The 26,814-nt window shown below is 50.4% G+C and overlaps 1 protein-coding gene across 2 annotated transcripts; it reads right to left on the bottom strand.

Annotated features, from left to right (window-relative positions):
• Positions 1-6,989: 6,989 nt before the first annotated feature.
• PCK2 (phosphoenolpyruvate carboxykinase 2, mitochondrial) lies at positions 6,990-15,590 on the bottom strand. Of its 2 annotated transcripts, XM_027110871.1 has the most exons (10): positions 15,388-15,590; positions 13,037-13,282; positions 12,391-12,575; positions 12,101-12,304; positions 11,552-11,739; positions 11,059-11,221; positions 10,558-10,776; positions 8,273-8,410; positions 7,884-7,979; positions 6,990-7,650 (listed from the first exon to the last, which is right to left on the bottom strand). In XM_027110871.1, the coding sequence occupies exons 1-10, from the start codon at positions 15,414-15,416 to the stop codon at positions 7,196-7,198; spliced, it is 1,923 nt and encodes a 640-aa protein (XP_026966672.1). In that variant the 5' UTR covers positions 15,417-15,590; the 3' UTR covers positions 6,990-7,195. The 2 variants fall into 2 exon arrangements, with proteins under 2 accessions (XP_026966672.1, XP_026966673.1); XM_027110872.1 differs by lacking the exon at positions 7,884-7,979 and having other exon boundaries at positions 15,388-15,416.
• Between the last annotated feature and the right edge of the window lie 11,224 nt (positions 15,591-26,814).

The following is a 26,814-nucleotide window of genomic DNA, read 5'->3' as shown; positions in this document are numbered from 1 at the left end:
CGGCTACTTCCTGAATCAGAGACAACGGAACTAGACTTAATGGACGAGGGGCGGGGCTTACAAAAGAAGTTGGTGTGTTTCGGAGAGGTGGCTTAGCAAGGGGTACAATTTGCTGTCGGTCCCTTAGGTTAATTGGGCTTCGCACTTTTCAGGCGATCTCTAAGGGCCTACTCTTTCCTCCCCTGGTCCCTGTCCGGCTTTAGCTATTCTCTTTTCGCCGGGGGCACCTACAGCCGTCCTTGCCCTAAGGGGTGCCCGGGGCTTTTGGAATGTGCTCAAGTCACAGGCCTTCGCCCCCGCCCTTCCGGGCTTAGCTTCCGGAAGCCTTGTTCTTGTGGGGACCGCCCTTTGTAGACCGCCCGTTAGCCGTTTTGGCAGCTTTCTAGATGACCCCTGGCTTCCCTCCGCGCTCTTTGCAGACGCTCCCTTAGCAACCCCAAGTGTCTCCGCCCGCCTTTCGTCTGTTCCACTCAGACTCCTCCTGGGCCTTCAGGGATTTGCGGACTTTTCTTAGACCATCTGTCCTTGGGGTGCTTCTCCGCCGCGGGCCGCTTGTCCGGGGTGTGCACGCGCGGCGCCTCCTACCCCCTCCTCCGGGTTTATGAGTAACCCGGCTGAGTCCAAGGCCAGGACTTGTGTACCTCGGGATCCTCGCCCGTGCTGGGTGGGGTGGCGGGGGTGGGTCGAGCTACCGTGCCGGGAGCATAGGCCCAGGGTCCAAGCTGCACCTCAGCGCCCCCAGCCCGCACTCTCTTAGAAGTGCTGCTTAGGAGAGTGGGGGCCCTTGGATTCCCTGGCATCTCCTTCTGGGGCTCGCTCTCGCTCGGAGGGAGAGGGTGTGGTTAGCCCTTCGGGTGATGCCTCCTGTTTTCTAGATCGCTAGATCGGACCTTAGTATCTGTTGTCACCAGGGCGGCTTCAGAGGCCCACACTTGCCTTAACGTTCTGCCGTCACCTTTTGAAATTCTTAAAAGTCTTTGAGCAAGCGCCCCACATTTTCCTCTTGCTCTGGGCTCTACTAATTATGTAGCCGGCTCTAACAGTCAGCCATCTCCTATTGCTAGGTTACTTACTATCTGCCCTATAGTATTGTCTCAATAAATCTTAGCTTTATTTAGAAATAAATTCTAAATTTATAAATTATAAAATAATTATAAATCAAAGAATCTTAGGAGTCTGGTTTCTGGGTTGTCCAGCCTGGAAAATCTAGAATCATTTTCCAAAATGATCTTTCCCTCCTCTTTGCCCTTTTAATTCAGTTCTTCAAGTCCTGTGGATTCTTAGCTGATTAGTTGAGGTGGTTTTTCAGGGTCATCACCCAACATCAAGTTTTCATTATGTCACGCCTCTCCTAGTTAGTTGATCTGCTAGAAATATTCTTCTCTAATAGCATTTAGTTCTTAAGAACCTACAAATGGTTCACTATTGTTTATTGTTTCAAATACAAACTTCCAAACCTGGTTGTCTTTTTTACTAGCCTCATTTTTTTGTTACTTCTGCCAAGCAAATATGGCCATAAATTCCTTGCTTGTTTCCCCCTCTGCACCTTCCCAGAAGAATTTCTTATCTGGGGGAAGCTTTATCTCTACCAGTCAGACTCCCTTCTTTATGACCCAGTGGTGTCACTTCTAAGAAATCTAGCCCTGACTTCTATGCTAAGTCTAGCAAAAATGTTTATGTTCAGCAGAGCAATTATTGACAGTAGTAAAACACTGGAAACAAAATAGATCCAAACACACTGCTACGGAATGGGATTGGTTAAATAAATGATGGTCCATATGGTAGACAAAAATGCCAGGGAGCCATTAAAATTATGTAGTCTTCTATTTTTACACTGTGGGAAATTGTGCAAGTTACATTTTTAGGTTGAAAAAAGGTGGTAGTTCTTCTGGTGACATGTGGTGGATGCAAAAACAATATGGTTTAAATTTGCATTTAAAAAGTATAAAAATACCTGGGCTCATTACATCATTAAACAAATAATAAAATGGAGAAGGCCTTGCATGAACTAATGACAAAGACACAGTATGAACAAAGCATCATGGTTAACACAATTCGACCACCTGAGGTCCACAGAAAACAAAAACTTCTGTTACACTCATCTTAACTCATTTTTATTATTTATTTTTAAATTTTAAAAATAAATTTATTTATTTTTGGCTGCGTTGGGTCTTCATTGATGCACACGGGCTTTCTCTGCGGCTAGCGGGGGCTACTCTTCGTTGCAGTGGGCGGCCTTCTCATTGTCGTGGCTTCTCTTGTTGCAGAGCACAGGCTCTAAGCGTGCAGCTTCAGTAGTTGTGGCACGTGGGCTCAGTAGTTGTGGCTTGCAGGCCCTAGAGCTCAGGCTCAGTAGTTGTGGCACACGGGCTTGTTATTCCGTGGCATGTGGGATCTTCCCAGACCAGGGCTCGAACTCGTGTTCCTTGCATTGGCAGGCGGATTCTTAACCACTGTGCCACCATGGAGGCCCTTAACTCATTTTTAAATTAACCTCTTTCCTCTTCTCCTCCTTAGCTTACAAATCTTTTTAATTTACAAATGCAGTTTAAAACTGAATAAAATCTAAATTCAAGCCTTTGAAATATGGAATTAGTATATCATTGAATAAGACATTTCAGTCATGGTAAGTGTTGAAAAATCTGAGGTTTTATGGCCAAAACGAATCTTTAACATCAAATTCTAAAGAATATAGGATTTCATCTCTGGATCCATTGGTTGATTTTTTTTTTTTTTCATTGGTTGATTTTTGAATGTAAAAAAGATTTTTAAGCCTATGAAGTTGATTATGTCACTTGTGACTTACATTATTTTAAAAATGTATATGAGCTTTTATATGTTAGGCTATACAATGTGTTTCATTGAAAGACAATGGTGTTTCTTTAAAAATAATGAAGTCATTTTGATAAACTTTATTGGCCTTCCCTCTCATGATTTTGAAATTTGGCGTGTTGCTTGGTGACAATTTGTAAGTGCTTTTCATTTGGGCAGCCTCCACTCTCCCCAGCTACACTTAAAGCCACTTGAAGCCACAGAGAGGTTTTCTACCTTTAGCACCCATTTTAGGACTGGTTCTAGTAACTGCTCTGTACATGTCAGCTAGTTGACTTCCGATCTGACCTGCCTTGGGCTGTTCCCGGCTCATTAGCATCTCCACCAGGGGGCGGGCTGAGCTTGAGAGGAGAGAAGGAAAGCAAATTTTTCTTTCTTTGGCTACCCCTGTCCTGTCTCTCCCCAGTCCCAGCTCCCAGCCTGGTGACTCCACAGAGCTCCTGGGACACGTGTACAGCTTCAGGCAACACAAGGGAAAGTTCTGTCTTCTGAAGTGACGGATGACGTGTGTTTATAACTTATCTTCTTGCAGCATGTTCGATGTAGAAGGAACGGGGGAAGTATGCTAGTTTGCCCAGGACTTAAAATGTGTTGACTATAAAGAAATTGAGTAATTATGGGATTTCTAATACTCTTGTCTCCTATGTCCTTGGGAACCAGAATTTTTTGTGTGGTGATAGGAGTTACAAATGTGATATAGAAGTTAAAAACCCTTTAGCCCTGAGTTTGAATAGGAACTATCAGTATGAACCCATGAGGTGTTTTATCTTCCTATCCCCATTCAGTGAAAAGATCTAGAAACAATCTAGTAGCAATAAACACTCCTACCACCTAAATCTTAAAATACCATTTCCCATGGAAAGAAACCAGAGCTTGGGGTAATGGTTGATTCTAGGTCTGCGGTAGGAAATGTACAAGATGAGCATGGAACAACTTACCATTCCAGGTAGCAAAGAAGCCAGTAAACATCATCAGGGTAATGTCAAAAGGACTCAGAAGCCAAGCTTATGGCCAAAGATGGGATAATTTGAGCATTATAAGGATAATTTAATAAACATTAAGTATGTTTAAATCCATGAGTTCATAATGGGTGTGTGTGTGTGTGTTACTAATTGGTCACCTTTTTGAAGAATGATATGAGGCCAAATCATTATTTTGAAGATGGTAAATAAAGGAGAAGAATCAAGCAGTTACTTGCTGTTCTTATATAAACTGTACCTTTGAGTGATGAAATAGAAGATAAAAGGAGTGTCCCTTTGTAAAATTATTCCAACTACTATGACAGAGTTTGAGTACAGCTGTTTTGAAATCCCTAATAAATGAATGAATCTAGGCATTGAGCATCTAGGCCTGGATTCTTCAATGGTTAAACTGAAGGAAAATTAGAGAGTGGAGGGGGAACCTATAGATTGAAAGAGACTTAAAAGGCATATACATTTTTTTAAATGTGCAAGACTATAACTACAAAAACTATAATGTCTAGGGATCTGGATTTGGGTAATACAACTCCAGGGGAAAAAAAATAAAAAAGCAAGGATGTGACTATCATGAACCATGGTGTCCATTTCCACCAGGAAGGAGGGGCTGTGATGAAGATGAGGAGCATGGCAAGGGGGTGGGGGGGCTTTTAGTGTTTGGCAAAGTTGTTTCTTTTTCTGGGTAATGGTTTCAAGGTTGTTCCATTTGTATTAGCTTATTAAGCTATACTTTTGTTTTGTATGGTCTTCTTTATCTGTTTTATTTTGAAATAAAAAGGTTAACTATATTTTATCATTTATCTGGAGCTGCAGGGCATAGAGCCCAATTTTATTCTCATTGACAGAATCATTTTTACTGGGGTTTTTCCAGAGTTTTATTTTTTTTAACTTTTAAATTGAGGTGTAGTTGATTTACAATGTTGTGTTAGTTTCAGGTGTACAGCACAGTGATTCACATACGTGTGTGTGTATTCTTTTTCAGACTCTTTTCTTTTATAGGTTATTACAAAATATTGAGTATAGTTCCCTGTGCTATACAGTAGGTCCTTGTTGGTTATCTATTTTATATATAGTAGTGTGTATATGTTAATCCCATCCTCCTAATTTATCCCTTCCCCCCCACTCCCCAACCTTACCCTTTGGTAACCATAAGTTTGTTTTCTGTGTGTGGGTCTATTTCTGTTTTGTAAATAAGTTCATTTGTATCTTTTTTTTTTTTTTTTTTTCAGATTCCACATATAAGCGGTATTATATGATGTTTGTGTTTCTCTGCCTGGCTTACTTCACTTCGTATGATAATCTCTAGGTCCATCCATGTTGCTGCAAATGGCATTATTTCATTCTTTTTTATGGCTAATATTCCATTGTATATATGTGCCACATCATCTTTCTCCATTCCTCTGTCGATGGACATTTAGGTTGCTTCCATGTCTTGGCTATTGTAAATAGGGCTGCAATGAATATTGGGGTGCATGTGTCTTTTTGGATTCTAGTCTTCTCTGATATATGCCCAGAAGTGGGATTGCTGGGTCATATGGTAACTCTATTTTTAGTTTTTTAAGGAGCTTCCATACTGTTCTCCATAGTGGCTGCACAAATTTATATTCCTACCAACGGTTTAGGAGGGTTCTTCTTTCTCCACACCCTCTCCAGCATTTATTGTTTGTAGACTTTTTGATGATGGCCATTCTAACCGGTATGAGGTGTTACCGCATTGTAGTTTCATTTGCATTTCTTAATAATTAGTGAAGTTGAGCGTTTTCTCACGTGCCTGTTGGCCAGCTGTATGTCTTCTTTGGAGAAACAAAATCTTTTCCTTTTTTTTCGTTGTGCCACACGGCATGCAGGACCTTAGTTCCCCGACCAGGGATTGAACCTGTGCCCCCTGCCATGGAAGCGTGGAGTCTTAACGACTGGACCACCAGGGAAGTCCCCAAAATCATTTTTAAGGCTAACACCTTCCTACCCCCTGTGCATTTAGTTACCAGAGAGGTGTCTGGAACCCCAGTTCCCTGCCTCTTACCAGGAAGGACTTATTTCCAAACCTATTTTTCTTTCTCCTCTAAATTGTATTTACATTGCTTGTTTTCCTCTTAAACTGTGGAGCCAGCAATGTATAACATATGCCTACGGGGCCCACTCTAATCAGTGTAGAGTGGAAAGGTGAGGACAGCTAACATATATTCAATGGTTATTCCTTGTCAGGCATAGTTCTGAGTGCCTGGCTTCACTGACTCTTAATCCAAACAACACTGTTAGATGTAGGCACATCCTCATTTTACAGCTGAAGAAACTGAGAGGCACCCCTGGCCTGAGTCTACTAGGTGCCTAACATCTATACTACGCTGCCTCTGATCATATTGTTTCAGTTATCACATGCTATTTATGAAGCTGAGGATTTGGCTAGATATTTTTAAGTGCGATGGACTCCACTGCTGTGTTTTAGCATGTGATCCACTCTGACCTTTAGATTCTTTTCTGCTGTTACACATTGTCACTGGTTATTGGCTGTTTTCTGTGAGAACACGGTGTTTCCTCCTCCAGTGTTTTCTTCTGAGGGAATTCCCCATTTTATTATTCCCATTTTTAAAATGGTAATTTTTATTTTGTTAAAATTTGTCCTGATTTTCTGGGTACATACTTCCCTCGTACCCATCTCAGTTTATACATTCACTCAGCCTGATCCAGATCACGGGTGAAGTTATTCTCAGCTGACACCCCTGAATAGCACCTGGCACACAGAAGCTACTATGGAAGCTGCCTTAATATTGAATAAGCTTTCATGAATACTTTGCGGGTCCCAATTTCAGGTCAGGCAGGAGGAAGAACAGGTTTGAGAATCGACAATGGAACTGCTTCACTGGTGAGTGGGGTGATAGAGGCTTCTGTGTCTCTGATGGGAGACTGGGAATTTTAGGCCTGGAGGCTGTACTGAGCAGCTCACAGAGGCCCCACCTTTTTAAGACCTCAGGACATGAGTAGTTACTGCCTTCTCCCAGCAATTCCTACTCAGTGGCTCGGTGGCAGAGATGCCTGTGAGAGAGGTCCTTATACCACCAGGCTGTGCCAGGCCAGGCTGCACTGGGACACCAGCTACTTGGAAGGGTTGGGAGAAGATTGTGAGATTGGTGTTAAAGGGAAGCCTGTGAAGACAGGCAGGAAATGAAAACAGCACAGATGTTATATTAAATAAATGAGCATCTCATTATTGGGCAGCATGTGGGGGAAGGTCTGTGGCCTGGTCTCACAGCACCCAGAAGATGATAGTTATGTCAAGTTGCTCATATTTTCTGCAAGTCTGGTAGCTCGCTTATTCCTGGGAGGGTTGGAGCCGGGGGGTGGGGGTGGGGGTGGGGTCATGCTCCCTCGCTAGCTGTAGCCTCAGGTCACATTCTGCGCACGCGTCCCTCCAGGGCCTCCAGCTCAGCCAACACCTCCTTGGGCAGATCCTGGTTGACCTGCTCTGTCAGGTAGCTCCGAATGTCACGAACCTCCTGTTCCCAGAAGTCCTTGGGGAGCGAGAACAGCCGGGTGGTGTCTATGGCTCCCAGGCCGCTGAGATCCAAGGCACCTTCCTTTGGCACCAGCCCAATGGGCGTTTCTCGGGCACTGTCCTCCCCCTCTAGGCGCCGGCAGATCCAGTCTAGCACCCGAACATTCTCTCCAAAGCCTGGCCACAGGAAGTGGCCTGCCTCGTCGCGCCGGAACCAGTTGACATGGAAGATGCGGGGCAGCCGGGCCCCCTTGAGCCCCTCCATGCTCAGCCAGTGTTCAAGGTAGCGCCCAAAGTTGTAGCCAAAAAAGGGCCGCATGGCAAATGGGTCGTGCATGATGACCTTCCCTGGGGAGGGGAGCAGGATGGGTAAGGAACCTCCCTTCTTACTGGAGAAGAGAAAGGTACCCCGCCTCCAGCCGGAGGAAGCTGTGAAATGTTGGCGGTTCTGGAACATCCTCAAGGCAGGGTGAGGGGAAGGGAATGGGGCAAAGATACACGTGGGAAGGGGTGGGCAGGAGGAAGGTCTGGTTCAGGAAGGGAGAGAAGAGGCAAGCTGGGCACACAGGAGTGGAGCTCACCTTTGTGTTCAGCCGCGGCAGTGGCCTCCGAGCGCATGGCGCTGCCCACAAACACCCCATGGCGCCAGTTGAAGGCCTCATATACCAGGGGGACTCCTGGGACACCAGTGCACATGGTCAAAGGCAGCCCTTATCTTTGTACGATCACTGCATCCCTTCTGGTGATCTTGACTCCTTCTCTCTCCTAGGACCTCAGCTGCCCATTTTCAAACCCCATGCCTCCCACTCCACCTCGATTTTGCATTCTCCAGGGGGCTGCTCTAGAGGCAGATAGCTGTAGTTGGCGATCCAGGTTGAGGCTCTCTGAGCTTTAAGTACAAGAGGGAGGTGGGCCCTGACAGAGAGCCCAACCCTTAACCCAGTTGGCATGGAGCCCCCACGATGTTTACCTTTGGGTCTGCGGCCTCCAAAGATGATGGCGTCAATGGGGACACCCTCAGGGGCCTCCCAGGCTGGGTCTATGATGGGGCACTGGCGAGCCGGGGCACAAAAGCGAGAATTGGGATGTGCACAGGGCTCCTTGTCACCTGGCAGAGCAAATACAAATACTATCACTTCCAAGGGCACGTCCACCCCCAATACACAGAGACATTTGCAGACACTCTTGCGCAGTTTCTTTTTGCCTCATCAGCCCCCCACAATCTCGGGTTGGAGGTTGGTAAGGAGCAGGGAGAAGGGAGCCAGGACATCTCCCCTGAAGATCAGGTTATTTATCCATAATGGTACTGCTGGCTGAGCTATGGGAGAAAAGAGCAAGAGAGGAATTGGTGTTTAGCAGGACACTAATGTTTATGCCAAGCTACAGCCACTTGGCACTGAGCAGTGCTCAAGGGAATGAGGTTAAATATTGGCATAGGGTTATAATGGAAATTTTCCCCCAGGAACTCTTCTTTTAATTTACAGGATTATTACTTAAATAAACACTCAAACCTAAAGCAAAAACTGAGACAGGTCAGTATTTCAGACAACCGACTTTCTTCTTTGCTGTTGTCGTGTTGTTTCTTCAGTTTACAGACAACGGACTTTCCATCAGCAAATGGCGGAAGACAGAATCTCCTGAGCTATGAGAATGCAAACAGGAACTGATTTTAAAGCTAGCGAGGTTTTGGTGGTTTCCCTGGGTCTGCTCAGACCCGGCTGGAGTGACAGGGCTTGAAGAACTCAGACGAGGACATAACCTGGGCAGTCATAACCTGAGGAGCCCAGGTCATTTGGCCCCTTCAGGTGCCTGGAGAGGAGTTGGGACCGAGTCAGTGGCGTATGTATAAAGCACCATCACGGGGGCCCTGAAGGGACACAGTGCTTTCTCTGCCAAAGGTTACTGGTTGGGCCTGGGGGGCAAGGGTGTCACGGAGCCAGCGCCCCTGCCCCCCTCTGCCCCCCAACTCCTGCCTCCACTTTCATGTAAGAACCATCCTTATGCTTCTCTCTAGCACTTTCATCAGCCCCCAGTTGAGGACCTAGCACAAGGTATTATTCTAAGAACTGAAGCTGAGCACAACGTGCCCTCGTTACACCCCTGAATCCAGAGGTGGTGAAAGGGTTGGGCAACTAGCCTGTGGCGAAATATGAAAGTTTCTTGGATTTCTCAATTGGGTGGGGAGGCTAAGGAGGGCTTAATGATGGTGTTAGAGAAAATGAAGGATGATTAAATGAGGGGGGTGACTGCTAAGCCAGCCTGGAAAACTTGAATGTAGGCTTCAGTGACCACAGGCCACCCTCCCCTGCTAGGCTCCTCTTTGCTCCCACCCCTAGGTCTCGGCTCGCGTAATGCCAAAGGCCACTGAAAGCTGAAGGTCCAGAGTGCAGGGCTGGAGGACGGGGCAGGGCTGCAGGGCACAAGGGAGTAATGACAGGGTTGAGAAACTAGCTTCTAGGAGAGGCTAAAGAGCTGGTCTGATTTCGTTCGGAAAGACTGGGGTGTCTGTGTTGGAGGGGCAGGGGAAGGGTGAGGGTAACAATACTGACCTTTAGGCAATGGTTATTACATGGGGAGTCGGGGTGGGGTGAGGGTCCAAGTGGCAGGGGGAGGGGCAGGCTTCTTCCTAATGGGTCAAACTTTATGACTGTGCTTTGAGTCCAATTCTTTCTGTAATAATTTCCAAGACACCCTCCCTTAAAAATATCCAGCTTATATTAATTGAGAATTTACTATGTATTCAGCACTACGTTGAATCCTTTGCATGCATTTTTTTTTTTTTTTTGCGGTATGCGGGCCTCTCACTGTTGTGGCCTTTCCCGTTGCAGAGCACAGGCTCCAGACGCGCAGGCTCAGCGGCCATGGCTCACGGCCCAGCCGCTCTGCAGCATGTGGGATCTTCCCGGACCGGGGCATGAACCCATGTCCGCTGCACCGGCAGGCGGACTCTCAACCACTGCGCCACCAGGGAAGCCCTGCATGCATTATTTAATTTAACCCTCCAACACCTTATGAGATAGGTACTATGAAAACTACCCCCATTCATGTGATGGGGAAACTGAAGCTCAGGAGGTTAAGCGACTCAGCCAGGCCACAAACTGAACGGGGACGTGAACTGAGATCTTGCTTAGGGTTGCATAGCTCCCTTTGGGTCCCAGAGGCCCTGGAAGATGGCTGCAGGTTGAGGAGAAGGCTTTTACATCAGCAAGGTACTGAGCCCTGGGGGCTGACTTACACCCCCTCCCTGCCCCATACCAGGTTTCCAGGGTTTGCCCAGCCAGGAGGTCACGGTGACGCCGGGTGGAAGAGGCTGGTCAATGCCCTCCCAGTATACGCCGCCATCGCTGGTCTCAGCCACGTTGGTGAAAAGGGTGTTACTCTGGATTGTGGCCATGGCATTGGGATTGGTGGTGGCAGAGGTGCCGGGGGCCACCCCAAAGAAGCCGTTCTCAGGGTTGATGGCCCGGAGTCGACCTGTCAGGAGGAAATGTGAAAAAACGGAAGGACTAACCAGGAAGAGTTGAGAGGTTCAGCCTCGGAAGGTCCTGCTCAGCCCCTCCGTGCCCCGAGCTGGACCCTAGATCTGAGGGGAAAGGTTTTGCATCTCCAGGGCGGCTGGGCTGCCAGGAGGCATGGGGGAGGGGTGGTTGTTCAGGAGAAGGTTCTCACTGACAAAGTTCACCCTGAGCAGTGGACGCAGGAATCCTACACTCTGGTAAGAACCAGAACGGCGAGTATGATCCAAGGGCCTCTCACCATCACTGTCAAACCTCATCCAGGCGATGTCATCCCCCACACACTCCACTCTCCAGCCTGGCAGTGCCGGCCGCATCATGGCCAGGTTTGTCTTGCCACAGGCGCTGGGGAAGGCAGCTGCCACATAGCGCTTCTTCCCCGCGGGGCTGGTGATACCCAGGATCTGCCAGGTGGGGAGAGGGAGCAAGGAAGAGGTCACCAGAGGTTAGGCGTGGTCTGCATGGGAAGGACAGCTAGGGGTCAACAGGGAGGACCAATGTTTATTCATGAAACAGGTGCACTGCCTTGCTACAGGGCCTTGCTACAGGGCAGCAAGGGGAGGCCCCCCCCCCCGACATTCAACAGCCTCGGGCCAAAGCTTCGGGCATTTGCGCAGAGTCCCTGGCCCGCCAGTTGGGTACCTGGCAGTGGAGAGGCGAGGCTGAGGCTGACTGGCCAGGCCCCACCCTTGGCCTGCCCCCCGAAGCTGCCCAGATCCTCACCAGGCCCTCACCAGCATGTGCTCCGCCAGCCAGCCCTCATCCCGGGCCAGCCGAGAGGCGATGCGAAGGGCAAAGCACTTCTTGCCCAGCAGGGAGTTGCCACCATAGCCGCTGCCGAAGGAGACGATCTCCCACTGGTCGGGCACGTGGCCAATCAGGGTTTTCTCTGGGTTGCATGGCCACTGGCTCACCGGCTCCCCTGGGGACAATGGGGTCATGGGGCTGCTGGCAGGGGCATCAGGCACTGGGGTGTCAGGGGCCGGAGGGATCAGGGGGTGGCAGGAAAGACACTCGGCAGCAGGGGTGGTGTCAATGGGTGGCTAAGGCCTCCTACCTCATAATATGCATCAGCTCCCATGCCCCTATTCTTGGACACGGATAATTCACTCTTCTCAATCTTGAGCAAACTGCTTTGCCAACTCAGCCTCACCCCCAGCGCACTGCTGCCCTAGCTCTTGGGAATTCAGTATCTCACTAATCAGGATGGGTAGGATGTGGGGTTCCCTCTGAGTACAAGCAGGCCTCTGTGTCCCCCCACCCCGGGCAGAGCAGGCGCTCACCTTGCCCAGTCAGGGGCTGGCCCACGGAGTGCAGACACTTGACAAAGTCGCCATCTCCCAGGGCCTGAAGCACGGGCGTCCCCAGCCGGGTCATAATCCGCATGCTTGCCACCACGTAGGCGGAGTCCGTGAGCTGCACTCCGGTGCGGGACAGTGGGGAGCCCACGGGACCCATGCTGAATGGCAGTACATACATGGTTCGGCCTGTGGAGGAAAACGCCACCTGGCTGAAGGGTTCCAACCTGTTTATTCCTTCAGTGCCCCTGCCTCTGTGTCCCTGCCCTGGTTACCTTGCATGCAGCCTGGAAACCTCTCATCCACGGCTTGCTGGAACTCAGCTGGGGACATCCAGTTGCCCAGCTGCCCACGGGCCCCGCCAGCCGGGAGGGGCACCGTGTCCCGTTGAGAAGGAGTTACAATCACCGTCTTGCTCTCTACTCGTGCCACATCCTTGGGGTCCGTGCGGGCCAGCCAGCTGGGGGAGAGCGGATATCAAGAAGATAGGGGTCAGTAGATCTCCCTCATCCCAGACCCACTCTTTCAAGTCTGACTTTGTCTCTAGGTCTTCTGTCGGCCTTATTTTTTCCCATCCATTTGCATCTCAGTTGCTTTCTCCAGATTTCGTCCCAGTCTAAGGGGTAGTTCCCTTGGCCCCAGCTCCCTGATGGCCTCTGCCCTGGCAAAAACTCCCTGAACTTGTAAGTAAAAAAAAAAAAAAAAAAAAAAAAGCAAAGGCTTTTATTTGTATCAGCTTATTCACTTAACATAAAAATACAGACCAATCCCAATAATTCCTGATTGTTTCCTCCAAAGCTCCCATTCTCGCTCATTCCATTGGGATGGTCTACTTAAATTTGATTTCGTCTTGGTAAACCCAAAGTGGCCTCCGTCCCCGCAGCTGCCCCCATCTCGCAGGTCGCTGGGCTCAGGGCTTACCAGTTGTTGTACTTTGGGAGCTTTCGGATGAGTCCCTGCTGTTCCAGCAGGGTTAGTATGGCAGTGTTTTCCGCCTCGGTCCCATCACAGATGTGGATGTTCTCTGGTTGGCACAGGCGGGCACTGTTTTCCACGAAGTCTCGAACCCTAGCAGGCAGCTGGCCCAGGTCTCCACTCAGTACTCGCAGGGTCTGGATACTGCGCCGTGAGGGCCAGCCCCAGGGGCTCAGCCCACGCCATTTAAGCCTGCAAGAGAAGAAACAGAGAAGTAATGGGCCAGGTGTTCTCGTGGAAGATGGGCAAGTCAAGGGGACAGAAAGCTGGGCTGCTGGGGATGTGCTAAAGTAGGTCTGGGTACAGGCACCATGAAGAGGTCGGAATAGGTAAGGAAGGTGGGTTCAGGCCACGTCTGTCTTGTGGCCTTTATGAGGCTTAGTGAGGGTGTCTCCTGATTAGCAAGGGACAGGTATCACCAAACGAGCATAAAGACACATGCCTGGCTGTGTGGCTCTATGTATAAGGCATGCTGATGTTATTGGAGGCTTAGCTCATGCCCATTTTTTACTACGTCTGGTCAATGTTTGGAAATGAGCAGGTGTCCTATGGCCCAAATGTCAGTAAACTGTGCCCAGTGGACAGCTTCATGTGTCTGGTGTCCTTTTCATTCTCAAGTATAGTTTTTATAAGTCAAAAAGACAGCTGTTTTCATTCTTTTCTTCTGATGTGCATGCTGTAAGACTATGAAAGCCTCAGGCAGAGGACTAGGTCTTTGAGATGGAAAGTCCCAGGTTTCTAGATTTGGGCCCTTGCACAGAGAGTGGGTGATTGGATGTCAGGGTTCCAGGCACTGGATCTGCGGTTGCCCACCTGGGCCAACAAGGACTGCATGAAGTGCTGCCACTGGGTAGGTATTTTTGAACTGTGTAGAAGGCTTACTGTTGGAGAATGTCACTGGCTGGGGTGCATGCCCCAATTCTTAGAACAGGGTCCCTGGAGTCTGTCCCTTCACACCCGTAGGAGAGGGAAAAGTAAGGTCTTCTCCAGTTGGCCTGGACCCAGGGTGGAGTGACCCAGAGAGAGCAAAGGCCAAGAGAGAGAAGCTGTCCTCCTAATGCCAGGGCCTTGCCCGCCAGAAACTGTGCCCCACACGCCCAGCACCGCATGACCCTGTCCCTCTCTTGGCTCTCTTTCCTAGAGAGCACATGCCTAGAACTTTGGCTCTTGGTGGTGGGGTGGAACATTAGACTGCAGGGCGCTCAGACTCACAGGGAATAAGCCTGGGGAAGGGAGGACGCTCAGACCGTGAATGTGGGAGCTGGGTGGCTTCACTGGGCAGGGCAGGGTGGAAACCTAGTGTGGCCCCAGGGGCAGAAGTGGAAGCCTCCTGGAACCTGGTTCTGTTCCGCCTCAGAGAGAAATTTCCCCTGAGCATTAATTTTAAAGGCAGACAGCCTTGGGGAGAACCTGTCTCCATGGGGATGCTGGCTCAGGAAGTCTCCTGGGAAGCTCCCTCCCCCCCTCCCCCCCCCCCAGCCTCCTGAGTAGGACCTTCTCCTTTTCCCCTTCTCCAGAGACCACCCACAAGGGCTGGCCAAGTGGAACCAGCTGTGGGAGAGACAGAGGGTCAGCTCAGACCCTGGGACAAAAGCTGAGAAGGGAGGCTACAGAGGGAAGACAGGAAGCTGTGAAAAGGGGGAGAGGGCAGACAAGCAGGGCCTAGGGGTTCCCGTCCTGGACAGGCGATGAAGCCAGCCAGGTAAGAATGAAGGCACCTTGGCCCCCTCTTCCACCTTGCCTCCCTTCTTTCCCGGGCCCCAGGCCCCTCTGGCTGTCCTAGGCTTCCCGCCAGGTTCGTCTGCCAGGATCCAGTCGCGGGAGAGGCTGGGGAATGGCTGTTTACCTTCTACCTTCTTTAGGGAGCTCTGAGCTCAGTCCCCAGGGGCTCATGCACCCTTGACCCCCAAGGCCCTACTGCTCCTCACCGCAATCTGGGGCACAAGCGCTACATCTGTAAAGCAAAGGAGGAGACACGGAGACCGGGCCCAGCGAGGGCGAGCGAGGAGTGGAAAGGAAGTTCTGAGGGTGGCAGATAGAGACGGTGTGGTCAGGGACCAGCAAAGCGGGGGGTGGGGGTGGGGGGTGGGGACGGAAACCGAGAGACCCGGGGCGGCCTCCAGAGAGACGCACGACCCGAAAGGCCGTGGATCCAGACGCACTCGCCACCTGCCCGCCTCCTCCTCCTCGGAGGCGAAAGCAGGCGGAGGAGGGCGAGCAGGAGAAGGCAAATGGCAGCCCCGAGGGGGCGAGCGCGGCGGAAGGTGCGGGTCGGCCCCGGACTGGGGGTCACTCACCGCAGGCCGGGGCGGTACACAGCGGCCATGGTACCTGGGCCGGGGCTGCGGGATGGCCGCGCGAACGGAGCGGAGCCGGGGAGACAAGGAAGGCAGGGAAGGAGGGAGCGCGGCGCAGAGAGCGGGAGCGCAGACTAGGCAGGAGGCGCTTAAAAAGGAGGAGGGCGGGCGAAGGGGCGGGACCCAGCAGGGCCGGCGCGACCCTCTCTCCGCCCGGGGCTCCAGCCCCAGGTCAGCCCAGCCATAGCCCCACCTCCTGCATCTTAGCCCCCAAACCCTTGTCTCCCATTGGAGGATTGGGTCCTCTCCTCGGCTGCCTCCTCCCCGAGGCCCCGCCCCACCGCTACGCCTCGCCCCCTGCTCATGATGTAACTTTGAGGACTCTTGCTCCCGGGAGACAGCGACTGGGAGACGTTGGGTGACAAACAAGCTAAGAACAAGGAGAGAGGCCAGGGGCAGGAGCCCACGGGGCGCTGGAAGTCTAGAAGCCGGGGGCTGGGCATTGCCTTTCCCCTTCTTCCCGGGGCTTGGGTACTCTGAGCCCAGGCTCTTCTGTTGTCCAGGGCCCTAATGCCATGGTTCCCTCAGTCCCCAACTCCCAAATCCCTGTTTCTTCTCCCTGTGATGAGGGCTCTTTTCTGCCTTACCATGAAGTGGTGATGTCTCTCCACCCCAGAATCTCTTCTTTGGACCTCTGGCCTGGTCATTCTCTCCACATTCCCCTGGAGAATGCATCTGCCCCACCCAACCACCACCACAAAGTCCTCTGGTAACTTCTCAAGTTATGTCTCCAGCCAGACATCTCTCTTCAGCTTGAGACCACGGGTATCACCCCAAAGGCCAGAGCACCTCAAACTCAATGTGGCTATGGCAAGCATTGGCACAGCATCCACTCCCCCTTTCTGGTAATAGCACCCCAATGTTCCTTTGGGGAACCACCTCCTCAGTCTGTGTGGTCTTGTGGGTCTCCTACCGGTGGGCTCTCAGCTTGGCCAATTTGTGTGTCCGTCACTCTGGCCACAGCCAGTGGAAATGTTCAGGAATGGGAATGAGGTCTCTTTCTGGGGCTTTTTCTGTCGACTTTCAACATGAGATCTCCTTCTGCTGGGGTTGCTGGGCTGGTAGAACCTAAGCCTGATGCTGCTGGGTGTCAGCTTGGCCCTGCAAAGCAGGAACCTGCCTGAGATGGAAACCAGGCTAGAGGAAGCAGGCTGAGGGATGGAGAGTGACAGATTCCTAATTCCGGGTATAGGAGTCAATAAATTTCTTCTCTTGCTCAAGCTAATTTCAAGTGGACTTCTGCTATTTGCAACAGAAGCAGCCCTAATTCTGAGATTTCTCAGAGTTCTGTACTGGAACATAATGGGACAAAAGAGCTGGCCTCCAGCCTTGGGCTTGCCGCTGACCCTCATCTCTTCCACCCAGGCTCCATCCTGGACTCAACCTCATGTGTATGTATTTGGGACTCTTCCCTCCAGTCCCTACATCCAAACTCTGTTCATACCCACTCCACTGCAAACAGCTCCTCTTTGGTCACTCTCTGGGCTTCAAGATGTGCACACTGGTGGCATCATGGCCAAGCTATTGAAGGTCATCATCTCTTCTGTGATCCTGCACCTGCTTTCATGGCTCCCTATCTCAGCAAATGGCACCACTATCTAGCCAGTTGCCCTAGAGGAACCTGAATCAGTCTAGACTATTCCTTTCTTATCGTCCAGTCAGACAGCAGGAACTTTGGATTTGTATTTCACAATTAGCTCTCAAGTCTGTGTCTGTTCCCCCCGGCCACTGCCTTAGTTCAGGGTTTATCTCTCACTTGGCTTCAAACAATAGCTCCCAAGCACTTTGGCATCCCACCTCTCCATATGCCACCCCCCTCCCTCCCACCAAGTTATTCTCCAAACTCTGCGCATAAGTTCACTTTGGAAAATTAAGAGAGAGGAATATTTATTGCATGGACGCCAGGTGCCAGGCTCTGAGCCAGTAGCTTTACATGCATAATCTCATTCAGTTTCACAATAGCCCTGTTTTACCGATGTGGACACTGAGGCTTAGAGCTTAAGTCATTTCTTCAAAGTCACACAGCTGATCAGCAGGAGAAATGGAATCTGAATCCAAGTCTCTCTGACTCTAACTACCAAGTCCCCCCCCTACCCCGCCGCACTGCAATCCTATACTGTCTGCTTGATTTGTCCTTAAGGAAAAAATGAGATCATATCACTCTTAGGCTTAAAATTCCTTCAAGGCTTCCTACTACATGGCAACTGATGTCCTTCATAATCTGGTTCCCATTTATCCAGTGGTATCACCCCCACCTCCCTAGTTGCTGCCTTCTGTCCTATATACCAAACGCTGCAGTTCCCAGAGCACTTCTGTGAACCTTTCTGCCCTTCAGATTTAAATTAAACATCACCTTCTGTGTGAAGGTCAATGTGCCCCTTAGAATTAACATCTGTCTCATCTATGTTGGTTCAATACTGTGTACATACCTATATTTTTGAATTAATCACACTTTATTGTAGTAGTTTTTGTATCTCCGTAATCCTCACTGGAGTGTTAGCTACTTGAAAAAAGGACCCAAATTTCATTTTATTTTTTAAATATTTATTTATTTAATTTTGGCTGCATCGGGTCTTAGTTGCGGCATGTGGGCTCTTTGTTGTGGTGAGCAGGCTTCTCTTTAGTTGTGGCACACAGGCTCCAGAGCGTGTGGGCTCTGTAGTTGCGGCACGCAGGCTCACTAGTTGTGGCACAAGGACTTAGTTGCCCCACGGCACGTGGGATCTTAGTTCCCCGATCGACCTGGGATCGAATCCACATCCCCTGCATTGGAAGGCAGATTCTTAACCACTGGACCACCAGGGAAGTTCCAAAAGGACCCAAATTTTAGTCTTCTTTTTATTCTAGCTCCTAGAAGAATCTGGCCCATAATAATTAGGCACTTAATCAACACTGGTGGAGTGAAAGAATGAATTAATCCCACATTTCTAATCTCCCCCCATTCTTCCTTAACTTTAGGCAGACTGAACAAGGGGCTCCCTTGAGGGTTTCCTTATCCGATTCCCCTTATGTGCCTCACAGTTTTGCTCGGTTCTCTAGCCCTCCTCCTAGCCTGGTCCACCAGCTGGCCTAGTGTCTGCGGCCACCACCAGGGGGCAGGGTGTGACCAGCCTTGCCTTGGTCTGCGTTTTCTGATCCCCAGGGCCCTCTGGATCAGCCCTTGGATGTCTCACAGACCCGCTGCAATGGGTGCTGGGGAGTGTGGCCCAGATCCCCCCCTTCAGGATCATGGCATTCATTGAAACTGAGCAGGACCCCGTGGAGCCCTCCCAGGTACAAATCCTTTTTGTGTCCCCGGTGTCTTAGTTGTAGGAAAAAGGCTTCAGCCTCATAGACCTTCCCCAAAGGGCAGATTCAAACAGTTACTAATCAGGGAGGGGAGGTAAGGCAGAAACGGAGGAGGAACAGTCAAAAAACAATAGTGCAGTGATCAAGCAGGGCCCTGGTTCCTCCTCAAGGGATATCCATAACAATATCTTTGAGCTCTTCTGCAGGAACTAACGCCCCCACCCAGGTGGAGAATGGTAACTTCATGCTGAGCACAAGATCCTTGGAACACTGCCCTGTTATCTCACCACCAACCAGTCAGAAGAAAAGTCACATACCCTGCAGATCCCACCCCAGATTTTGCCTATAAAAACTCCCAGAAAACCACTGGGAAGTTTGGGGTTTTTGAACACAAGCCACACTTTCTCCTTGATTGGCCCTGCAATAAACCTTTCTCTCTCCAAACTCCAACGTTTCAGTTTGTTTGGCCTCACTGTGTGTTGTTGGGCACGCGAACTTGTGTTCGGTAACAGGGGCAGAGTGTGACCAGTTTTGCCTTAGTTTGCAGTTTGGCCTCCCCAGGGCCTTCTGGGCTCAGCCATTGGACGTCTCACAGACCCCCTGCAGTGGGTGCTGTGGTGTGCGGCCCAGATGCCCCCTTCAGGATCCTGTCCCAGCGGCTGAGTGTTGGCTGCTGATGGTGCCAAGCTGAGCACTTCCCTGAGCACCACCTGTGGCTGAAGGGAGCTGTCTTGCCAAATGCCCCCTTTCCTGGCGCAGCTGGTATCCAACGACTGGTTGATGCAGGGCTCCAAAGTCCTGGCGCCCTTGCCTAAATTTGGGACACTCTGAAGGTCCAGCCCAGCTCCAGAGCTCCTAGGGGGTCAACTGAAGCCTCTGTTTCAGCTGTAATGCTTTTCAACTCTTTCCGCTGCCCAGTCCCACTTCTCTCACTGACTTGGAAAATCCTCCCAACAAATCACCTGTACACAAGTTTCCATCTCGGAGAGTTTTTTGTTTTTGGGGTTTTATTCCAGCTTAAGATATCCCCCCAACTCGACTTGGATAACTGCATTAATCCCCTAATCTGACTCTGATTCCATTTTGGCCATCCTCCACCCTAGATCCAAAGTGATCTTTTCAGACACAACCTGATCATTCCACATCCCTGCCGAAAATCCTTTAGTAGCTTCTCATTGCCCTTCGAGTAGAGCCCCCACATCCTAAACTTGGCCTACAAGGCTCTGCGTGATCTGGCCCCACCCTCAGCTACTGCCATTCTTCCCACTTTCCCTGGTATCTGCTTTCTGGTTACACTGGGTTTTTTTCAGTTTCATGAATGTGTCTACCTCTTCCCTGCCCAGAGCCTTTGCGTACATTATTCCTGTGGCTTGGAATCTCCATCTTCTCCACACCACCAGGCACGGTCACTTCTTACTCCCCTGACCAGTCTCAGTTTAATGTGACTTCTTAGGCGAGCTGTCCCTGCAATGCTACCCTCTCCCTCTTTCATGAGGATTAGGTCCTCATGAAGTAAAATCTCATAGCCCCCTGCCCTTCTCCTGCATAGCACCCATCTCGTTATGTTAGGGGAACCACTGACCGAAACTGCCCACCCTGGCCAGGCACCACACTAACCCATTTGCATGAGCTGTTTTATGACAGGAGGTCCTGGTAAGGAACATGGAACAAACAAACCATCACCAACCAGAAGAATCTGGGAAAGGTGAAAAGGTGACGCCAGTCCGTATGTCCTACCAACCTCCCAGAATCCTCCTCGCTGGAATCCATCTTGGCTGAGTGATGCGTGCACCACCAGGAAGGACCCTGAGTCAGAATGATTGGCCAGAGACAGCCCAGGAACTAATCCCATCACCGTAAAACTCGAGACTGCGAGCCACGTGGCAGAGCGGTCCTCCTGGGTGCCCTTACCCTCCTGTTCTCCACCCAGGTGCCCCTTCCCAGTAAAGTCTCTTGCTTTGTCAGCATGTGTGTCTCCTTGGACAATTCATTTCCAAGTGTTAGACAAGAGCCCATTCTTGGGCCCTGGAAGGGGTCCCTCTTCCTGCAACAGTTATAATGGTTTTTTTTAAAAAAATAGATTTTATTTATTTATTTTTTGGCTGCGTTGGGTCTTCGTTGCTGCACGCGGGCTTTCTCTAGTTGCGGGGAGTGGGGGCTACTGTTCGTTGTGGTGTGAGGGCTTCTCACTGCGGTGGCTTCTCTTGTTGCAGAGCATAGGCTCTAGGCACGCAGGCTCAGTAGTTGTGGCGCACGGGCTTAGTTGCTCCAAGGCATGTGGGATCTTCCTGGACCAGGGCTTGAACCCATGTCCCCTGCATTGGCAAATGGATTCTTTACCACTGCACCACCAGGGAACCTCTAATGGTTTTTTTTTATGTAGGCCCATCCCTAGCATATGTAGGGCCCGGGGCAAGAGTACAGATAGAGGCTCACAAACCTTGTGTTTAAATATTTTAAATGTATGCCTCAAGCTAACAAACTATTAAATAAAATATATTCTATCCTTCTACCTTGACAAATATACACACAGTGGTCTGGAATTTGGTTCAAATTTGGATTTTGTTTGGAATCCTCAAGATTCCACAGCAGAATGTGGTGGTGTGGAGAGAAGCAGCTTTCAGCCTCTGGTCTTCGGGCCCACTTCTTTTCCCACCTCTGACACCATATTCTACTTCTACACCTCATGTGCATGCACGTGGACCTCCTGTCTATACATCCCAATTCTGTACACAGCCTCCTGCAAACAGCCACCCCTTGGCCACCCACTGGGTCTAGAAATGTGTGTACAAGTAGTGTGATCTACCCTCGGGAGGGCAAACCCAGGAAAGAGGTCCATGTGGGCCCTAGAAGTGGGCTTGGGGATCTTTGGACAAGGAATTCCTAAGTATCTGGAGTGTGGTCCAGAAGGGGTTTGGGGTGTGGGCAGGGGATGCCTGGACCTCTCACTCCAAGGGACACAGCCAGAAGAGGGCCAGAGTGGAGCCTTTCAAAGAACAGGGCTTAGGGCATGGGCCACTCCTGCCTGGGCCTAAGGGCAATAAATTGACTTTTCTCTGGTTCATCAGTCTATAAGCTCCATGAAGACAGGGCTGGTGTCAGTCTGATTTACTGAGGTGTCCCTAATGCCCAGCACAGTGTCTGGTGTGTAGTAGGTGTTTAATCAATATTTGTCCAATGAATGAATGTATGAGGTAGACCAGGAAGAGGTTTGAGGATTTGAATCCATTACTGAAGATCTGGATTCCATAAGCCAGAACTAGAAATGAGAATGGGTGGTATGGGGCTGCAAAAATGGGGGTGCAGACAAAGGAGAATGGAATCCTGGATTACTGACTCTGTCTCCCGTCCTCTCCTTCCTCTTTGTTTTCTACCCCACTTCTCCAGGCCCTTTATCTGCCTGGCCCTCTCTCCCCATGATCCAGCATCCCTCTGTCCATATCCTTTGACCTTTTTGTCCTTTGTCCATTGCTCTTTCTCTATGGCCTGACCATCTATCTGTCTGTTCTTCTGTATTTGTTTCTAGTTCTCGGTCCCCAATCTTCTTTTTTTTTTTTTTTAATTTATTTAATTTATTTAATTTTATTTTTGGCTGCGTTGCGTCTTTATTGCTGTATGCGGGCTTTGCCTGGTTGCGACGAGTGGGGGCTACTTTTCGTTGTGGTGCGCCGGCTTCTCATTGCAGTGGCTTCTCTTATTGCAGAGCACAGTCTAGGTGCGTGGGCTTCAGTAGCTGTGGCACGTGGGCTCAGTAGTTGTGGCTCATGGGCTCCAGAGTGCAGGCTCAGTAGTGGTGGCACATGGGCTTAGTTGCTCTGCAACATGTGGGATCTTCTGGGCCAGGGCCGAACCCATGTCCCCTGTATTGGCAGGCGGATTCTTAACCGCTGCGCCACCAGGGAAGCCCTCGGTCCCCAATCTTACTTTCCTCTCTCCCTTCTTCTACCACTTTTGCTCTTCTAGTCACTTGTTCCCATCACCTCTTACTCCCTCTTGATCCCCTTCCAGAAGATTTCTTCTCTCTTTTAGTTCTCCATGGGCCTTTGCCCATCTCTTCCATGTGCCTATGTCCCTCTGTCTCCCTCAATCCAGATTCCTGGGGAGCCCCTGACTAGTTCTGCCCTCTCTCCCAGGTCTACACCTACAGCCTCCTTAGCTAAGTCTTCTTGCCTCCCTTCCTCTGGTTTGTCCTTCACAGAGTCCACCTGGTTTCAACTTTTTCATCCCCATTTCTCTGTCCCCAAATGTCCTTGAGCCAGTCAGTCTCAGCCTGCGTCCCCCTCCTGCCAGGAAAACCCATGAACCACTTCCTGGGTCCTCACTGACCAACGTGCTTCTCCTCTCTGTGTCCTTGGTCCTTTCCCCTGGTCCAGCCCTCACCCCTCAGACTCCTTTCCCTGGTCAGTGGTGCCTGGTCTGAGCCCCGAGTGGCTCAACTCGCCTGAGCTTGTTTAGTCTGACTCCTTCAGCCCATTAGCAGCTTAGCCCTCCCACCTCTCCTCTGAGCGCTCCAGTAAACAAGAGGATCAGCGCAGACCTGACAGCTGCTGGGGGGCCAGTGTCTGGCTAGACTAGACCAGGCCTGCAAAAGGGGCTGCAGTCAACACTTGCTATTCCTTCTTCACCGGGGAAATTCTGAGGTCTCTTTCCTGGATATTTACCTTAGAACCACATTCCGTGCGCATGTGTTGGGCTCTGGTCTCCACGGTCCCCATTCCCATTTTGTGGCCTTGTTCCTAGGCCTTGGGCTTTTCAATTCTTCTGCAAAAACAGCACTAGATTCAGGCAATCACACCGAGAAGCCTTTCCACTTGAATGATGACAATGGTCTCTGCTCTATAAAATGGAGGCCAAGTGCGGGAAGAGAGATGTCCTCTGACGTTGGTCTTCTTATATGTGTGTAGAGAGCATGGTAGGAGAGACCAAACACACACATACACACACACCAAAGGAATCTGAGTTGACTATAGGCACTCTGTAGATCAGGGGTTCTCAAACTTCAGTGTTCATCAAAATTACCTGGAGAGCTTATTAAAACATAGATTTCTTTTGGTCCCATCCCCAGAGTGTCTGATTCAGTAAGTTTGAGGTGAGGCTAGAGAATTGCATTTCTAGCAAGTTCCCAGGTGGTGCTGCTGGTCTGGGGACCCCGGGCTGAGAACCACTGTCTTAGATCATCTGAATCTACCAGCTCTTTACCTAACATCTAAGGCTGGGACCAGGTTAATTTTTATCATTGATCCTTGGGGCTGATGGACACCCAGGTCTCTCTCTGGGTTGGGAAAGAGGACCTGTTAACCCCAGGGGAGTGTTTGGATGTCCTTAGAATGTAGGAAATAGCTTTTAACTCCTGGAGTTCTATTCTAGTACAGACCCTATTTAAACAGCTTCAGACAGGTTTAAACATCTCCTTGGCTAATTCCTAGTATCTCTGTTCCAACTTCTACTTGGGGATGATAGCTCTAAGAAGTGTTAGGGGATTAGGCTGAAAATGTAGGTCACCCCCCAGCCATCTGGGAACCAGGAGGAGTGAGAGAGGAAGAAAGAGGGACAGAGACACACACAAGGAAAAGGTGAGGGGAAGCAGAGGGCAAATGAGGACAGTTACAAAAGTGTCTCTGATGGATTGGTGGTGATTGGATTTCAGTGTCCCGAGGTGTCCTGGAAGGAAGGAAAAGGGTTCCTCATTCCCCCTTCTGCTCCTGAACCCGAGCTGGCCTGCCTGTCCTGGGGCTGGGTCCTCAGGAATTAGAGAGGCTGAGACTAGGATGGGCAAGTCCTGGAGGATTGTTTATCTTTCTGATGCCATAACTGTGAGGGGCATGAGGCCAGATAAGGTGGGAATGAGGCAGGGAGCAGAAATGTGAACGTTCCTGAAAACAGGAAACAGACCCAACAGGCCAGGTGAGAGTGGGCTTAGGAGAGCTTATACTCCCCTAAAACACGCACAGGATGCTGCGGAGCCTTGGAGGGTAAAGGTGCTGGAAGCTTGTCTGGCCCTCTTTTCCAGTCCCGGGCTTTCAGTCACCAAGGGCTGAGGGTTGTGTCCTCATGAGGGTGCCGGCAGGGGCCAATGTGGCACTCTGTACTGGGGAACTGAGAACGGTGAGTCAGACCATCAGTGAGGCGCTTTGTTGGGGAAGACGCCCCCTTGCCTTCCTTGAGAACAGGCAGACTTGTCCTCTCCTCTCATTTCCTGCAACCCCTCAGGCCAATGAGATATGCAAATGATCCCCTTACCTCATTGGTTGGAGGCCTGAGAACCATGGATGACCTCAGAGAGCTGGCCCTTTAAGAGTACCCAGTGGGCTGTGTGCCCACAGCCCCTTGTTCTGAGCACAGAGGCACCAGGCCCTGCTCAATGGGGCCTCCAGTCTCTGGGGAAGTTGTGCCTGCCTGGCTTTGACACTGACCAATCATCTCTGCCATCCCTAAAGTGAGTATGTCTGAGGCCTACTTGGGTGCCAGGCCTCTCACCTAGAGCCCCCTCCTCTGACACCTGCTGTCTGCTTTCTGTTGTTTGTTTTCAGGAATCTTCACACTTCTGTCCCCTGCTCTACTCCCACCCTGACTGGCTTTATGTCTCTCACTGCTATCACATCAGAAAGATAAACAGCCCTCCTCACTTAGCTTTTCATCCAATTCTTTCTGGACACCTCTCTCTATGTCTCACCTTCTCCTCCCTGCCAAAGATCAATTCCTTCAATTTGTGTTTTTGTTCCCATCCCCTCTGCCTTCTCAAGGGTGAGGGGCTCAATAGATAGGGCAACACCTGGGACAGGAAGAGAGAGAGGACCTGTCCTTCCTGCCACCTCTCTGGGCAGAGCCTGGGGGCCTGAGATGTGGTTGGAGAGTGGGTTACCTAGGTTTGGACACCGAGATGGAGCCAGACTCTAAGCCCTGGGGACGAGCACTCTCTGCCTTGTCCCTCCTGGGGCTGTTGGAACTGGGAGTTGGGCTCAAGCTTGGGACTTCCAGGCTGGGAAGGCTCTCCAAGGTCACCTAGCCAGAGGTGACTCAGGTGGGCACATGCTCCGTGGTTGATAACAGGGAGGAGGGTTCCTGGGTGACATAAGTTTGGGACACTGTTGAAGTTGAACAGATGGTTTACCGAAGGACTGCTCAGATTACTATGCTGCAGTGCTCTGTGAACCTGCAAGAGGCTCACAGGGATGGGAGACAGCATTTCTAAGAATGATTTGCACATGGACCCCTTCTTGGATATGTCTCGGGCTTCATGTTTCACAGAACACTCTCTGAGAAATGTTAAAGTCTAACTACCTTCCTTGAACAGAAGGGGAAACGAGGGTCAGAAGGGGAAGGTGACCTGCTCAAGTTCATACAACATCGCAGGTCCTGGATGGAAGGAGGAAAACCAGTCTCGGTTGGTTTCCCTTGGAGAGATTAGACTTGGGGAAAGATGGTCACCACTCTGTCCTGATCTTTCTAGAACTGATTCTTGAAAAGTCTCTTGCTTCTAGAAAAGGGATTCATTGATTAATCCATAGAATGAATGTGCATTGAGGGTCTACTATGTGCAAGGCATTGGCCTGGGTGTTCTGAGAGAGAGAGAGAGAGATTACAGCATGTTATCCATCTATTTTAAAATCCACAGCATGTGTGCCTTTCCATTGCCCTAAAATATACACATACTCTGTCACAGTTAATTAAGCAACATTTTTTAATTGCTTGGAAATGAAATGATGCCTCTTGAGATGACAGAGACGCTCAGCATGTCCCAGCACTAGAGTTGGGAGTGCTGCCACAGTCTTCTTGTTTTTCGTAGATCCCAGAGGCACCAGTGGGCCAGAGGCTCTGCTATCCTCTTCTTCACTCAGGCTTTAAGCTGCTTTCCCCCTGGTCAGGAGCCCCTGCCACCTAATAAGTTGTCCCTCAGCCCGGAGGTGACTGTGCAGGGAGCAGGCTGCGCCATCACCCCAGCTTTCCAGAACTCTGTCCCCAGGGCACTTGGGCTTTGGGGGAAGCGGATTTTGGTCAAGGAGGCTGGCAGGCAGCCTCCAGGTGCTCCAAACCTGTCCCCCTTTTTTGCAGGTGCACCCCTCCTAATCCAGCCCCAGA

The sequence above is a fragment of the Aethalodelphis obliquidens genome, unplaced genomic scaffold (genome assembly GCF_003676395.1).
Source record: "Aethalodelphis obliquidens isolate GAN/ISIS:26980383/991018 unplaced genomic scaffold, ASM367639v1 scaffold10, whole genome shotgun sequence".
In the NCBI taxonomy this organism is placed as follows: Eukaryota; Metazoa; Chordata; class Mammalia; order Artiodactyla; family Delphinidae; genus Aethalodelphis; species Aethalodelphis obliquidens.
Note: the sequence above shows the minus strand (reverse complement) of the source record. Positions and strands in the feature narration are given on the sequence as shown.